Source organism: Python bivittatus, unplaced genomic scaffold, assembly GCF_059951505.1.
Source record: "Python bivittatus isolate LINGU-HERP-01145 unplaced genomic scaffold, Pbiv_v1 ctg000480_np1212, whole genome shotgun sequence".
Lineage (NCBI taxonomy): Eukaryota > Metazoa > Chordata > Lepidosauria > Squamata > Pythonidae > Python > Python bivittatus.
The window spans coordinates 74,325,690-74,340,516 of NW_028277075.1; the positions used below are offsets into that span (position 1 = coordinate 74,325,690).

A 14,827-nucleotide genomic window follows, 5' to 3' on the forward strand; every position below is an offset into this window, starting at 1 on the left:
GCTTCAGAGAACCCAAAATGAAGCAATGTGGTTAGGAGTTAGCTGGATTCTTAAATAACTGGAGTTAAACCACTATGTGCACTGTCTCTGTCTCTGCTCAAGATGGGAGATTAGGAACCCCAAATACTCTCTTCACGCATACACCATATCAGACTGATCATGTACATACAAACACACTTATATTTGAGGTGTAGAAGATCCACAAAAGGATCTATCATCAATTTCTGAAGAAATCTATTTTACACTGTTTCTGGTGGCTTGTAGCACCTAACGTTGCATTTAATGGTATCATCTAGTGAGAGTTTTTAGTTTACAGTTGGGGACTGGATCTTCTATGCTGATCCCGTGAGATACCATTTAGACTACTTTGATCAGCAGCAATCAGCATTATCTCTGTATGGCATACGAAGGTCAAACATCCTGGTTCAGAAATCTGCCACTTGAAACACCTTTCAGTTGAGTGAGGTTGCAGAACAACTTTAATTCAAGGTGGTATCTGGAATAAGATTTTAAAATGTTATGCCAATTTGATTCTGAGCACTTCAAACCCCCTGGAATCTCACTGGCTTGCAAACAAGCCCTACCAAAGATCATAGTTTATTTCCATGTGCTTGAATGCCAACTTGCTAATCTGATACCCTTCCACCAACACTGCCCTGACTTGTTAGGCTGTTTTTTAATACATTATTCTCTTTACTATAATCCCATTCTTTTTTGCCATATCTGCCCTCAAATTGGTCAAGGCTCCTTCATATACCTTTCTTCTATACCAAACCCAACTCCCTACCAAACAGTGCTTGTGAATAGTTTGCTGTTTTAAATTATCCTGTTCAAGAACCATAATGTAATAACATAAGCTATTACTACTGGTAATACTAGTAACACCAAGAATCAGTGGTAGTTAACATCAGCTATTTCTACATAATTAGTGTCTAGTCCAACAAAAGAAGATAGGAAGTAACCTTACATCAAGTCAGACCACTGCTATGTTTGGTTCTGCATTTCTCTACACTGATCAGTAATAACTTTTCCAGGGTTTCAGACCAGGGACACTTCTTGCCTTGTCACATGTCACCAAGGAGCGTGCACAGAATTCTCCGTGGGCAAAGCATGTGCTGGCCCACTGAGATATAGTCAACTATTGAATTCATGAGAGACAACACAATCTTCCCAGCTTGGTGTTCTCCTAATTGTTACTCACCACAGCATTCTTTGGATTGGCTTGTTCATCCTGCATCTCCCTCAGCTGTTGCTCCGTGGCACTATGCACATGACTCAGGACATTAAACCAGTCACTGTCAAAATAAAATAATAAATAATCAGAATCCATTTTAGGTGGCCAGCAATGCCAGGCTTCTGTAATTTACCAGGCAGACAGAACATAATATTATGTTGTGGAATTATTCTCCCTGAATGTTTCCTACAAAGTTAACCAATTAGTAGCTAGATGTATGTCTTCTAGGGAATCTTTATAAAGAACTAGTTTATACTAAGTTCAACCATTACATTTAGCAGGTTTTGCTCATTATTATGGCCAGTGAATGCATTCAAGCATAATCAATCATGAGTTTTTAATCACAGTTTGTTGAATCTAGCCAGTTGTGATTTAACCAACAAACTGCCTGGATTTAGAGAACACACTGAGCCAAAACCGAACAAATCATATTATGTGATGAATAACGCAATGAATGACTCCTGTCACTGAGAGATGGTGACTTTCCAAGATATTAGGTAGAGGTCTTTCTCAGTTCTGCTATGAAAGATCTTTTAGAAGGACCAAATGTGATTCTTTCTGTATAGAATGTACAGTATGTTGTTCTCATACTCTGACATAGGATATATAGGATATATTTGCATACACAGGATAAATGTCTGCAAATTTATATCCAAGTTGCTACTTTGGACTGGAAAACAGGTTATGAAAAAGCCAATTGTGAGGGCCACTTTCTTTGAGTACAGTCTGAAGCTGTGACCTGCAACAACCAAGTCATAAGGGTTAAAAAGGCCATCAATGTATCAGTTTCATTAAAAAAATCTCCCCATTTAAACTACAGTATGGCACAGATACAAAACAGTAAGATCTTCAGATGATGAAAGCTCTATGCAGTAAGCAGACATTATGACTATATTTCACTACCCGATATTCAGATATTAAGTCTTCTGCATAATCTTCTGACCCTTGAATCATAATAAGTAACAGTTACCACTGAAGGTACCTGTAAGGCATCAGCGCTTTATGTGTTACCTTGGCAGAGATTACACATTTTCTCTGCCAGTTCAATGGGGCTTGTGAATTGGTTGCAAGGAGGATCTTACAACATTATAAAGGAAAAACAGCCGGTACTTCAAGGAGACTGGACCCGCAGAGCAAAAGGCTCAGAGAAAGACACAACTTTTCTTTTGCCCAGTACCTGGCATCCTCTGGTGACTCCGCCACTATGTGGTAAACCCGATCACCTGTCACAATATCAAGGGCATTCTCTTTCTCATGAATATCCACAATTTCCCTGCAAAAGACCATGTGTTAAGAACCAGAGTGCCAAAGCTATCTGACAAAATTTCTCTCTCTTACTGGCATGTCTGGCATTAAGGAATTTGGAGCTCCCCTGGTCTCACAGAAGCAGCTCAGGTCATCCTTCCTGGTAATGTCAAGCATATACAGATAAGAGAGAACAACAGAGGAGACTGTAGTATGAGGTAAGCAAACATTTCATTGTCAGGGACCTAAAAGTGCTTCTTGCCACAGCTGCCACCAGCAAATCCAATGACAGCTGAAGATCAAGGAGCACTCTAAGATTGCAAATCTGCTCTTTCAGGGGAAGACAGTCACATCCAAATCAGGCTGAACCTCAATCCCGAGCCCAATTTCATATTTACCAACAGCACCACTGTCTTGTCTGGATTTAACTTCAGCTTATTCTAATTATCTAGCCATTATTAAACACAGGTAATATTCAAGTATACTAAGTGCTTCCTTGGTGTTGAATGGTTAAGGAACAGTAGAAACGGGTGTCATCAACATACTGATAATGCCCCGCTCTAAAACTCCTGATGACATCCCCCAGCAGTTTCATATAGCTATTCAGCAGCATGGGGGACAAGATGCAACTCTGTGGGACACCACAAGTCAACAGCAATGTCTCAGCACCATTTCATGGATATAAACTGTTGCAAAAGTTTATATGCCCAAGGTTTAATCCTGCTAGACAATTCAGAGGGATACCACAGTTAATGGTATTTACAATCTAGTACTTGTATAGTATTGTTATATATGTTTTCCACCTCAAAATGGCTAGGTACCATATTTGTTTTTGGTATTGGTTCAGAGCTGAAGTTACCCTCTCCTGCTCTGTTACATTTGGATATAGTTTTGGGCTACAGTGCTGAAGGCTGATTCTTCAGACAAAGCCACTGAAAGAATTTGAACAATGAATAGGAAAATAGCCCAATATCAAAGATGCAGCTACTGGGAACTTAGAAGGAACAGGAGGGGAAAGAGCTCTCTTTAGAAGTAATGAACATCAGAGAGAAAAATGTGAGTCAAAATCAACTGGGAGAGAAAAACAGGTTTTCAGACAAGATGAGCAATTTTGCATTATTGATAACACTGGAATTCAACAGCCTAAAATGTCCTCCTTCAGAGAGACACCAATTTTCTCTTCCAGCTTTTGGGCTAATATTGAAGTACTCTGGGACTTAGACCCTGAAATTATTTCCCTCAAGACCAGGCTGCTGAGAATTTTGCTTCCTTCCTTCCAACAGTGAACATAATGGAATAATGAGTTTGGTTAAATGGTCCAGCCTTGTTTTCCTTGAAATGAGAGAAATAATAGCATTCCATACTTTGCTTTCCTAATGTCAATTGTTCCTTTCAGCTTCTCTTCACTGTCATTCTCAAAATACATCAGTTTGGCCTCTCTCAGGACAAACCAGCGCCGTTTCCAATTCCGTCGAGACAACGTGGACATGCCTCCTCCTTTCTTATAAAGCCAGCCTGACTTTAAGGCCTCCTGTTTGGCTCGGAACCACATAAAGGCCTCGTTCTTCAGGACACACCAACGCCGCCTCCAGGGGTTCATCAACCCCCCTGCAAGGAAAAGAAACATAGTCAAACACAGTTGGAAAAGCATCAAATATTCTCTACTTTTGTTGTAGCTGTATTTGACAAGACACTGATATATTTATATTCCTGCCCAGGACTGTAAGATTATCCTAAAAAATGAAACACATCCTGTATGGTTCAGATCCACTTAGTATTTAAACAATTCATATGGTTGTTCATCTCGCTACCACCACTTTGGGAGGCTGACTATGAATTCTGAAAACCAGGGGACCTCTGGGATCCATGCACATAGAGAGTCCACACAGGCTCAATTCAAGGTCATCATTGCCTTTCATTCCAAGCAGTGACTAAGACCTCAACTGAACCATGCATCAGAACCCTAGGAACAACCCCAAGCTCCCTCTGAAACTCAATGGAATCCATTAGACATCTGGGCTGATAGACTCCATTGGGCCATCAGAATAGGACCTACCTCCTGCAGTGGGATACAGCCATGGAAAACTCTAAGGCCAACAGGGAGTGATCTGTCCATAACAAGGGACCAATGGGAACAGCCCCCAATTCACTTCAATTGCCAATATAAAAATAAAAACTTACATTCCATAATTTGTTTATACCTGTACTGTTTATGCATTTCTTTGAAAAGCGAAATAAAGGTGTTTTTTTAAAGAAGAAAAGAAAAAAACATAAACCACTACAGAAGTTTCCTGTTCTTTTTGCTTCTACAGTGCAAGGGACTCAAAGTTGATTTGAGGAAAAAGGCATTAGTGCTATAATCCTTCTGATTTTGCAGTGTTACTATACAGTTGTTATAGAAGAAGCTTGCTACAACTGGACAACCTTGGCTCACAAACAATCAGTGAGCCAAGTGGTGTGATGGTAAGGGTATAGGATCTGGATTTAATTTCCCCTATCTACAAAGCTCAGCATATACCCTTTTAGGAAATCTGAAGATCTAGGGTTTTTATTTTCCTCCAAATAATTTATCTTTAAAATGGGAGGATTGTCTTAGATTCACTGAGAATATAGTAATGAAGATGAATAATTTTTTTTTCTGTCTGCTCTACCCTTTATAGCAGGGTTCATCTTAAGTTCAGGGCTATCTTCCTTTTAGGTAAATTATGTAGTTTTCATTTTAGCCTGAGTCACAGAAGTCTTGTAATGATGAAATAAGATAACCTCCCCATATACTAGCTCTGAAGTTGTTTCAGAAAGGGATGGAAAAAAACATGACAAATAAATTATAAACCTAGATTGGGAGTGGGAAGCACTGTCTTGCTGTCAGAACGTTATCTAATCAGTGCCTATGGCTACTGGCCATATACAGTAACTTGATCACACTAGTGCTAGCTACAAATGAATGCACATGAAAGGGGAGTGTGTGCATGTTTGTGCTAGTGTTTGAACTGTAAGAAAAGCCACTAGAGAGCCCTGAAAAGATAGCCAGAGTGTAGTATGAATAGGGGGTGGGGGGTGGGGAGGAGAGGAAAGGAGGAAAACGTTTATAGAGTACCTGTGGGGTGTATGTATGAGAAAGAAATATCTGGACCTTTTTCATCCTAATGTGAAAACCAGTTTACATACTCATAAAGGCTTAACGAGATCTAAAAAAATATCTGGACTGCCACTTTGATATCACTCCAAGGTGCGCTGAAACAACTTGAGCAAGGAATCCTTTGAAACCCCTCCTCTAAAAAGATAAAACGTTTATACTGGAATGAATACAGGACCAAGTAACCAAAAAAAAAATAAAAATCACTGAAGATGAGATGTGATTGCAGAAGCAGAGAACCTGCTGAATTCATGGCACTGAGAAAGCTCCTTACCCTTCATGTAGAGATAGCTGTGAAAATATGCTGGCCCAGATCCATTGAGCACAGTGACTCGGCAGCTACAGAATTCTTCATCTGTGTCCATATAAGTATCCCCTTCATCTTTGCTATCTAGAAACTAGGAGAAAAATGAATTATTGTAATCTGGCAAACAAATACATAGACTTATGACTGGTATTATTCTCTTCAGATAATTCTATCCCACTTCTATTACAGATTAGATAAACTGATTCCCTAGATATAGTAACAACTATACAGAAGTTGCTTCAAAACCTCTCATTCAAAAACTGATTCAAAAAATGAATGAGAATAATAGGATGACTAATGGCAAGTTGGATAGACTCAGTGCAGTGAAGGGTCAGGTTAGGAATGGATCATCCTGGAGAAATTCTATTTATGTGGTCATCAAGAATCAAAACTGACTTGCAAAATGCAGGTAGGGTGAAGCTTACATGGGGATTTGAAGATTAGATTATAAATGTAATGGGATATGTTTTGACAAAGAATTATTCCTACTTAATGTATTAAAAACTAGCACCTATGATAGCTTTATTATTCCTAAGACCAGAGATAGATTGGAAGTTATCTATTTTTCATATCTTTTTTCTTTCTTTTTTTACTTTATCTCACTTTTTCTTTTCCTTTTCTTTATATTTTGTATTTCCAATTTTCTTTTTTATTTCTAACTTTTAAATTTGTAACTTTAAAATTTCAATAAAATATTATTAAAAAAAAGAATCAAAACTGACTTAACACACATAATCAATCAATCAATCAATCAATCAATCACAGCAGCCATATATAAATAACAGGATGGAAGAAAATATAAATGTACCAATGATTATATCCAAACACACCACACTGTTGCCTAGAATTGCCTGAGTTATATGCCTTTAGAGATCTCTTTAACAGGAATAAACATTACAGAGCACCATGTGATGAGTACTTTTCATGTTGCTGATGGAACAGGAAAAACACACAGTTAAAAAATAATAGTAGGGCCAATAATTTGATAAGGAAAATTTGCATGAAGTAATCTAGCACTTTCTTGATGTGCAAAATATTTCTTCACTCAAACTCTCATGCAGTCCACAAGAAGAATATGAAACCAGATTTGGTTCCGGCAAGAAGGAAGCAAGAATATATTGAGATGGGGGAGGGAAATAACTGTTGAGAATGACCTCAGGATTACTTAGTTGGAGGGAGACTTAGAGTATTAATGCTAACCTCTACACAAAAACTTAACACAGAGACTGGTCTTTGGTTCAGGCAACATTACATCTGAACAGTTATTAGAAGCACCCATTGAACACTGTTCCAAGCCCAAAAGAAGTGTGCCAGGTTTGACATCACCTTTCTCTTACCACTTTTACAATGGTAGACATTCTCTACCATTAATGGTCCTCATCTCAATACATGCACACACATAAGCATAGTTTCACAGGAAAATATGAAACTGTGATGGAAAAAAAAGCCCAATGACTGAATATATAAAAAACTGACATGGATCACACATAGACTAATCTATATATTCCTAGGATATACATACACAATAGTGCTTCAAACAGTTCTTCAGGACTGATAATAAGTAAGCCATAAACAAATGTATTGTCACAAGAGATTAACCAACAGAGTTAAAGACATATCACAATGGACTGAATAAATTATGGATATGTGTGTGGGCATGTGAAAATATAATTTTATCCTGCCTTTCTTCCATTATGGAACTCAAGCCAATGTTGCTCATTGGAAGTTATGAATTAAATTTGACAATGACACCAATCAGGGAAGTATCAATGATATATCATTTATGCAAGATGAAACAGGTTAACAACAGGGATATTCAACTGCAGTGGTTATGAAACATTCTCACCGAGTCCAAGCTTCCACGATTGGAATCCACGCCATTGCTATGAGAATTGCTCAGGGCTTCCTCCCTGTTCAGTGGCTCAACTGATGTGCTGCTGACATCTACAATGCCATCAAATTCCTCATGGTCATAATCTGACTCCACATCTGGAGGCAAGCTGTAAATTGGATCTTCCACCTCCACAGTGTCATTCTGCATTACTTCTGAGCCTATCCAGTATATGCTTTTCAGATGTTCTTTCTGAGGGCTTCCAGCCCTCTCTGTCGAAAGAAGCAGAGCATTACCTTCTCTGTTTTCTTCCTCCCCAGACACTGGCATATTTGGAGATGTATCTTCCTCCGAGTAATAGTTATCACTGGTCCTGGTGCTGCTGTCCTGGTTCAACAGACTTGGGCTGGGGACTGGTGGGCCTTCTTCATCAGCAGGAAAACCTTCATCTTCTTCTTCCTCAGCTAGTGGAGCAACAAGGCTGTATTCAATGTTGAGAGTTCCTTCATTAGACAGGGACCGTTCCAAGCTTTGTACACTTTCATCCAGGTTCCCAAAATCTAGAAGTTCTAAGAATTCCTGTGCAACCCTGGATGCTTCTTTCTCTAGCCTCTGTATTTCTTCTTCCCGCTGCCTCTTCATCTCATTCTTGGTATTCTCACATGCAATGGACACATGATCTGTCTTCTGTTCCCATTGCAGCTTCTCAATTTCCCTTTCCAGCCGCAGAATCTCCTCCATCTGACGCTGTTCCTCTTCCTGCAGTGGATGGTTCTCCTCCTGGGTTTTTAGTACTTCCATCTGATTCAAAAATGCAAGAAAATAACAAACTTTCATAGATCAGTTTTGGCAGGCATCAACAGATCTGAAAATTCAGGAGCTATCCTAATGGCCGAGTAGTGCTTCACTGCTCCTGAGTCCACAAGATTTCTTTATTCTAACTTTTCAAAGGTACAGTATGGAATATGTATTAAATCCCCCTAAGATGAATGTAATTCAAAAGAAGATTGTCATGAGTAGTGTATCTCCTTTGATACACTAGTATTTATATGGTATTTAAAAAAAAAAAAAAAAAGTCAGCCAAAGACAATTACTGTATGAGGCCTGTTGCTCTATCCGTGATGGAACCAACTTTATCTTAATGCCTTCCAACCAGCCCCAAATTAAGGGGCAACAAGTTGGACTCACAGAAATTCTTCTATGAATATATGGGGTTCTGATCCAATATACAGTCCTATTCAGGCAGGGTTGGTAACACTGCCCCAGCAACTACCACATTATCCATGGCATATTTAAATAGCCTTTGTGGCCCTCTAAAATTAAAGCATTTTTAAAAAAATTAAATAGTCAAAATCTTGTGAAATTTCTAAATTTTGTAAGATTTCAGCACTGTCAAATTCTGAAAGTAGGGTTTCAGACAAGAAAGCAAGAGATCTCACTATATGTGTGACAGAGATTTATTTAGACTTCCATATGACTGCACAGCATCCAGTGCTGTGTATTCAAAAATTGAATCAATTTTTGACAATTTCCTGAAACCTTCTGCATGACCTGAAAAATCATCCCTCTGTTGCTGGTTGGCTTAAAAGGAAAGCATCAGCTGTCACTCTCAGAAACTTCCCTCTCAAGTCAAATAGCAGCTTTGGGTACTATGTATATAGACTTAAGACAATTATGGTCATAAGAGGAAAAGGTTAAATTTCCCTTCCCACTTAGCATCACAAAGATTTTGGTCTAAAAGTGATAAACTGTGAACTAAATGCACCCCACAGCTATTTCAAAGAAATGCACACAGCTAACAGTGCTCTCAGAAAAAGACAAGTCATGTGGTGGGTTGGGGTTCTGCTGGTGACCCTGAAGAAAAGGCAGAAGGTTGGAGCAACAAAGAACATACCTGAGCCATCTGCAGTGCTGCTTCCAACTGCTCCTTTTTTCTGTTCAAAATGAAGCACAGTTATTCAATAAAATCCACAGCCCAGCTTGCCAGAGATTTCACAAAGAAGTAAGAGACAGTCACACTGTCTTTCTTTTCAGTTTCTAGTACTGAAAATCAATGCAGTATAGCTGCCTTAGTTATTTATGTCCTGGTTAAAAGCTGCTACAAAGCCTTCAACTCCATAGAATTTATTATAGGACATTTAATTAAAAGCTTGGGTTTTCAGAAGGTTGGATTTTCTTAAAGGTTTCAGAGCAGGAACTGACTGCTACTTGATATATGTGGACGATTCACAATACAGACCGCCTGTGGCTAGCTAAAAGAAATAGGTTGCCTCATGATGGATAACAATTCATCATCATAAAAAACATTATTTAATTAAATTCTAAGAAGCAATTGCTTTAGGTTAAGACAGGCAAACACCTAGGCTTATATAGAACAGAAAGACTCTCTTAGGCCTATTCCCCAATTAGCTGGGAAACTGGATGGGGAAAACAAAGATATGTGCAATCAAAGGTGGCAGAACTTTTGAAAAAAGCTGAATTTTTTAAGGACACTCTTCTCCAGCAATGTTTCCCCAAAATATAGTTCAGTTTTAGTAAGATCCCATGGCAGAGAAAGTAACTCAGAAAGGAGCAGCTGCCACTGCTTTGCAATCTCTGAGTTATCTTTGCCTTCAGGATCACCAACCTGCAAAGATAATGTTAGGTTGCCTCAGAGTTGGGAACTGAATATTCATTTCACTTTTTTTTTTAGATTTTTTTTATCCCGCTTTTATTATTTTTATAAATAACTCGAGGTAACAAACATGCCTAGTACTCCTTCCTCCTCCTATTTTCCCCACAACCACCACCCTGTGAGGTGGGTTGGGCTGACAGAGGGGGACTGGCCTAAAGTCACCCAGCCAGCTTCTGTGTCTAAGGTGGAACTAGAACTCACCATCTCCTGCTTTCTAGGCCGGAGCCTTAACCACTAGACCAAACTGGCTTTCTATATGATAATTATAATGAATAAGAATAAGTATATAAATAATTGTTATAATTATGATAAATAATAAAAATATAATTATTTGTTTCATATAGTAGCTTGATTCCACATACAGAGAATTCTTTGTATGGAGCTCCCTCACTCTAGCAGTCCAAAATGGACCAAGCGAGACCTGGCTTTACCATCTCATTTGTGAAAAACAGTTCTCAGAAATGTAACTATGGTGGCTTGTACCTTTTCTTTTCCTTCTCTTCTTGCTTCCACCTATGCTCCCTCTCTTCTTGCCATTGCCTTTCTTCTTCCTCCTTTCTAATCCTCTCTTCTTCTTGTCGCCTCTGCTCCTCAGCTTCCTGTTTCTGCCTCTGCTTTTCTTGCAGCAGGTCTTGGTAGAGGTTGCGAGCTAGGTGCCCACGCCAATGCTTCTGCAGGACAATGGCAGAGGCTTTCAGGCGTAAGAGAGACTTCTTCCAGAAGTGAGCACGATAATTCTTTTGGATGGTCACAACACTGGCTAGCACTCTTTGATACTTCTTCCTGAATGAAAAGGCATATAAACATGGAGGCCACATCAACATAATCACCATTCTTCCAAAAGTCTCTCCAGCTGCTATTTTGCCCTGTGGTGTTGAGATGCCTGATTTGATGACTCAACACTCTCTCCAAATAGACAATGCTCCAAGAAGCCACTTTGCCATTCTCTTATTCTCCCTCAATCTGTTATCTATGGGGTTTCCAAGTCTTGAGAATGCCATTCATTTCCAGTTTCTGCATGTGATCTTCTTCTGCTAAGCACAACAAATGGAAGAATTTTGGGGCAATGCAAAATATACCCTGTCCATGCCAAACTGGCATTTTTAAATCTCTCCGAACAGAGTCAATTCACATCTTTATTTTCTCCTAACTTACATCAGTCTGGTTTTTTAATGTTCCCATAAAGACAGGCAGAGATTGTTATCCTGCTTGCTATCTTAAAAAATGACAGTAGTCAGTTTTAAAAATAAAAATAAAAACTACGATGGACCTCAGCTTCCAGAAAATCATTTGCTGCTTGGCAGTGAGGCCAGGCACCCTATTAATATTCAGAAGCAGTCTTCTTGATAGCTAGCTTGTCGATAATGGGAATCATTGAAACGTTCTAGGTACAGATCCTGTCCTTGCCTGAACTCAAGATCTAGAGCTGAGGGTGGGGGGTGTTAATGTTTGTGGACCTGCTTCTGTGAATCCATGATAGATGAAGCTACCTTTTTTCTTTTACGGGGATCAATTAGGAGAACTAATAGACCTTACACTACATTCCTGAATGTTTGTGTAGAACAGAAGCATTACCTGGGGAAAAGATACTTACAAGAGCTAAGAAATTGGTGCCCCTTAGCAAGAGAAACCCCTGCAAAAAACCTCAGAAATGGTGCCAGTAAATAGTAACAGCAGTGTTCTGCAGCCTTAAGACTATATCGTGTAGAACTCTGAGAATCAAAACTCCCTTAAAATACTAATTCAATCAATAAAAAATGGATTCACTTCTCTCCCACCAAAAAGGTTTCCTATCCTTAAGAATATAAAAGTAAGATTTTAAAACTGTGTTCAAATCCTGGTGAAACCCCAGGGTCCAAATCAGACACATCGGTAGGAGGCCCATACTCTGGCTAGCATCAAACTGATAGAGTGGGGAACGGAAAGGCTTGGTTTCATGCACTAGAACAGTAAATGGGAGGAAGGGATATTGAACCCTCCTTGTTCATGCTCCATCAAAATTCCCCCATCCCAGTGCGCATCCCCAAGCTATTCCATGCCAGCTCTACCAAGGGAAAACACTTAACAGCCCTTCCCACTCCTTGCGTTTCTGCTTTAAAAGCATCCCCAGTCCAGCTTTATTCCCATTCCACGTAAGTTGTGCTTTAATAGCCAGTAATGCCAGCACCACATTTAAATTCCAAGAAACCATATCACCCACCCATATGGCCAGGGACTGGCAGGTGGGATGGCTGCTTGGACAAAAAATCCAAGTAGCATAACACCACCAAGAAAAAGTAAAATAACAAAAATAAATAAAATAATTAACCAACTGTTGCTCGTTAATGGTGCCATGAGATCTCTCTTCTATATGGCTCTTTGCCTCTCTAAAGCAGTAATAGAAGCAGAATAACTTGAACTGTACATACATGTGCGCACTTTTTAAAAAGTTATTTTGTGCGACAATTATAGGAGTGGTGCTAGTGGCAAAAATAGCTTCAGCAGCGAGACAAAAGTTTAGGTGCACTAGAACCAAACCTTGCTTAGGCTTCCCTCAAATTGCAGCTGGTTTATACAAAATGTAGAGTCTTGTTCGTAACTGGAAACTATTCAGTTCCAATCCATTCCAGCCACCATGGCCATTGGCAAGAGATTGTAGTAACTCTAGTCAGTCATATCTGGAGAGCACCAGGTTATCTATCCCTGGTGTGAGGTCTCATCAACATTCCTGTTCTAGTTTGCTTGGCAAAAACTTAAAGTATTCCTATAAGTTTTGTAAGTACTAGTACACTTACTAACTGTGTAAAAAAAAGCTGAAGACTTCTATTTTGCTTCTGACAGTTATGGGGAAAAAACCCCACCCTTAGCAGTTCTGAACAGTTTCCCTCTCTCCTTCTAGTTTCACCTGGACCAATGGTGTCTGGGATTTCACTAGGCACCGCTCACGGATCTTCCAGTCTTTCTTTGCAACGTTAAGTAAGTCTAAAAATGTTTTAAAAAGACAAACCTATATAAATCGCACTGAATTAGTCCTAATTTCTACGCTGCTACGTTGCTATCCTGTAAGACATACTGTCTATTTGTCCTTATAGCAACACCGCTGTATCTATGAATGCAGGTGATTGTCTCAATGGGCATACAGTATAGTGCAATTTGCCTGAACAAGCTGAGACAAAGCCCAGCTCACTATGGAAGAAGAGGTGACAGTAAGTTAAAAATAGAGACATAGGTAAGGAGCCAACAGAGCGGGGATGAAACACAACCCTGCTTACAGCTCTACCAAGAGACCCCTGTAGAGAAGCAGGAACTGGACAGAGTTTGTCATGGCCTTAATGCTGAGCAGTTCCGAATCAAGGCAGGAATCTTGAATGAATGGCAAAGAGGAGAGGGCGGGGGATCTAGGCAGGGGCAGCTTCATGGAGAACGAAAAATGCAACAGGAGAAAGTCAGAGCAAGTGGCTAACTTTGCCTCTGAGAAATACTTGGAGGCCTTGGAGCAGGAATGGGGAGGGAAGGAAAGAATGGGGGAAGCCCAGGGCACAGAGAGGCAGCAGGCAGCCCTGCAGCCAAGCGAAGCAGGCAATTCAGGCACTGACCTTGCCATGTAGCCCAGGACGTGGGCTCGGATGATGGTGGCCGCCTTCTTCAGCTCCTCTTCCCGGGCCTTTTCCAGCTTTTGTTCCAGAACCTCCTTCAGGAAAACCTAGTACCCCGGGGAGGAGTTTCGCCAAACACAAAGAGAGGAAACAGCAAGTCCCAGGCAGCACCAGCAGATCCCATGCCTGCCAGCCCGCCTGCTCAGAGTAACCAGACACAGAGGGCTCCTTTTACGCTCCTGCAGCAGAGCCGTCCCTGCTGTTCCGCCAGCCCTTCCCTCCGGGTGTCAGCACGGATGGACAGGGGAAAAGTTGAGCGGTCAGCCCAGCCCCCGCACTGTGCTCAAGGATTGGGGGGGTGGAGAGAAGGAGAGGGAAAGGGGGGGAGGAGGTGGAGGCTGCACTGCTTTTACAACTCCTCTTTAACCCTTCTCCTGACATAGCCTTATCTTTCTAAGGTAATTGGAGCATGCCCTTTAAAACTCCTAAAGCAGTTATAGGATACCACCTGCATATAAGGACTGAGAGAAGCCCACAGTGAGAGGAATCCACAGGAAAACTGGTTCAATTATGCCAAGAGACCCATCCCCCCAAAGAAGGACCAAAAAGAAGAGGTGCCCAAGACCAATTCCTGCACTGCAACTAAATCATCCACATTTCCTCTGGCTGCTGATTAGCATTTCTGCCCCATATCAGCCTTTCCCTCATTTTTTGTCTGCTAAAAAGAGCTGGAGAATTATTTTGTATTGCTTTTTCTACAATTATCCCCTCAAGACCCAGGCTTATTCTGACATGCACATTAACAGATGGCTGTTACCATGTTTT

General features: G+C 40.3%; 1 protein-coding gene across 1 annotated transcript in view; it reads right to left on the reverse strand.

Annotated features, from left to right (window-relative positions):
- Positions 1–14,827, reverse strand: part of LOC103054264 (unconventional myosin-X-like) — a 70,224-nt gene that overhangs the window by 17,504 nt on the left and 37,893 nt on the right. The window contains exons 20-27 of the mRNA XM_025172350.2: positions 14,003–14,109; positions 10,911–11,210; positions 9,648–9,687; positions 7,769–8,554; positions 5,890–6,013; positions 3,844–4,087; positions 2,412–2,507; positions 1,202–1,295 (exon numbers count right to left, since the gene is read on the reverse strand). Coding sequence (XP_025028118.2) covers positions 1,202–1,295; positions 2,412–2,507; positions 3,844–4,087; positions 5,890–6,013; positions 7,769–8,554; positions 9,648–9,687; positions 10,911–11,210; positions 14,003–14,109 — 1,791 coding nt within the window. The remainder of the gene's footprint in view (positions 1–1,201; positions 1,296–2,411; positions 2,508–3,843; positions 4,088–5,889; positions 6,014–7,768; positions 8,555–9,647; positions 9,688–10,910; positions 11,211–14,002; positions 14,110–14,827) is intronic.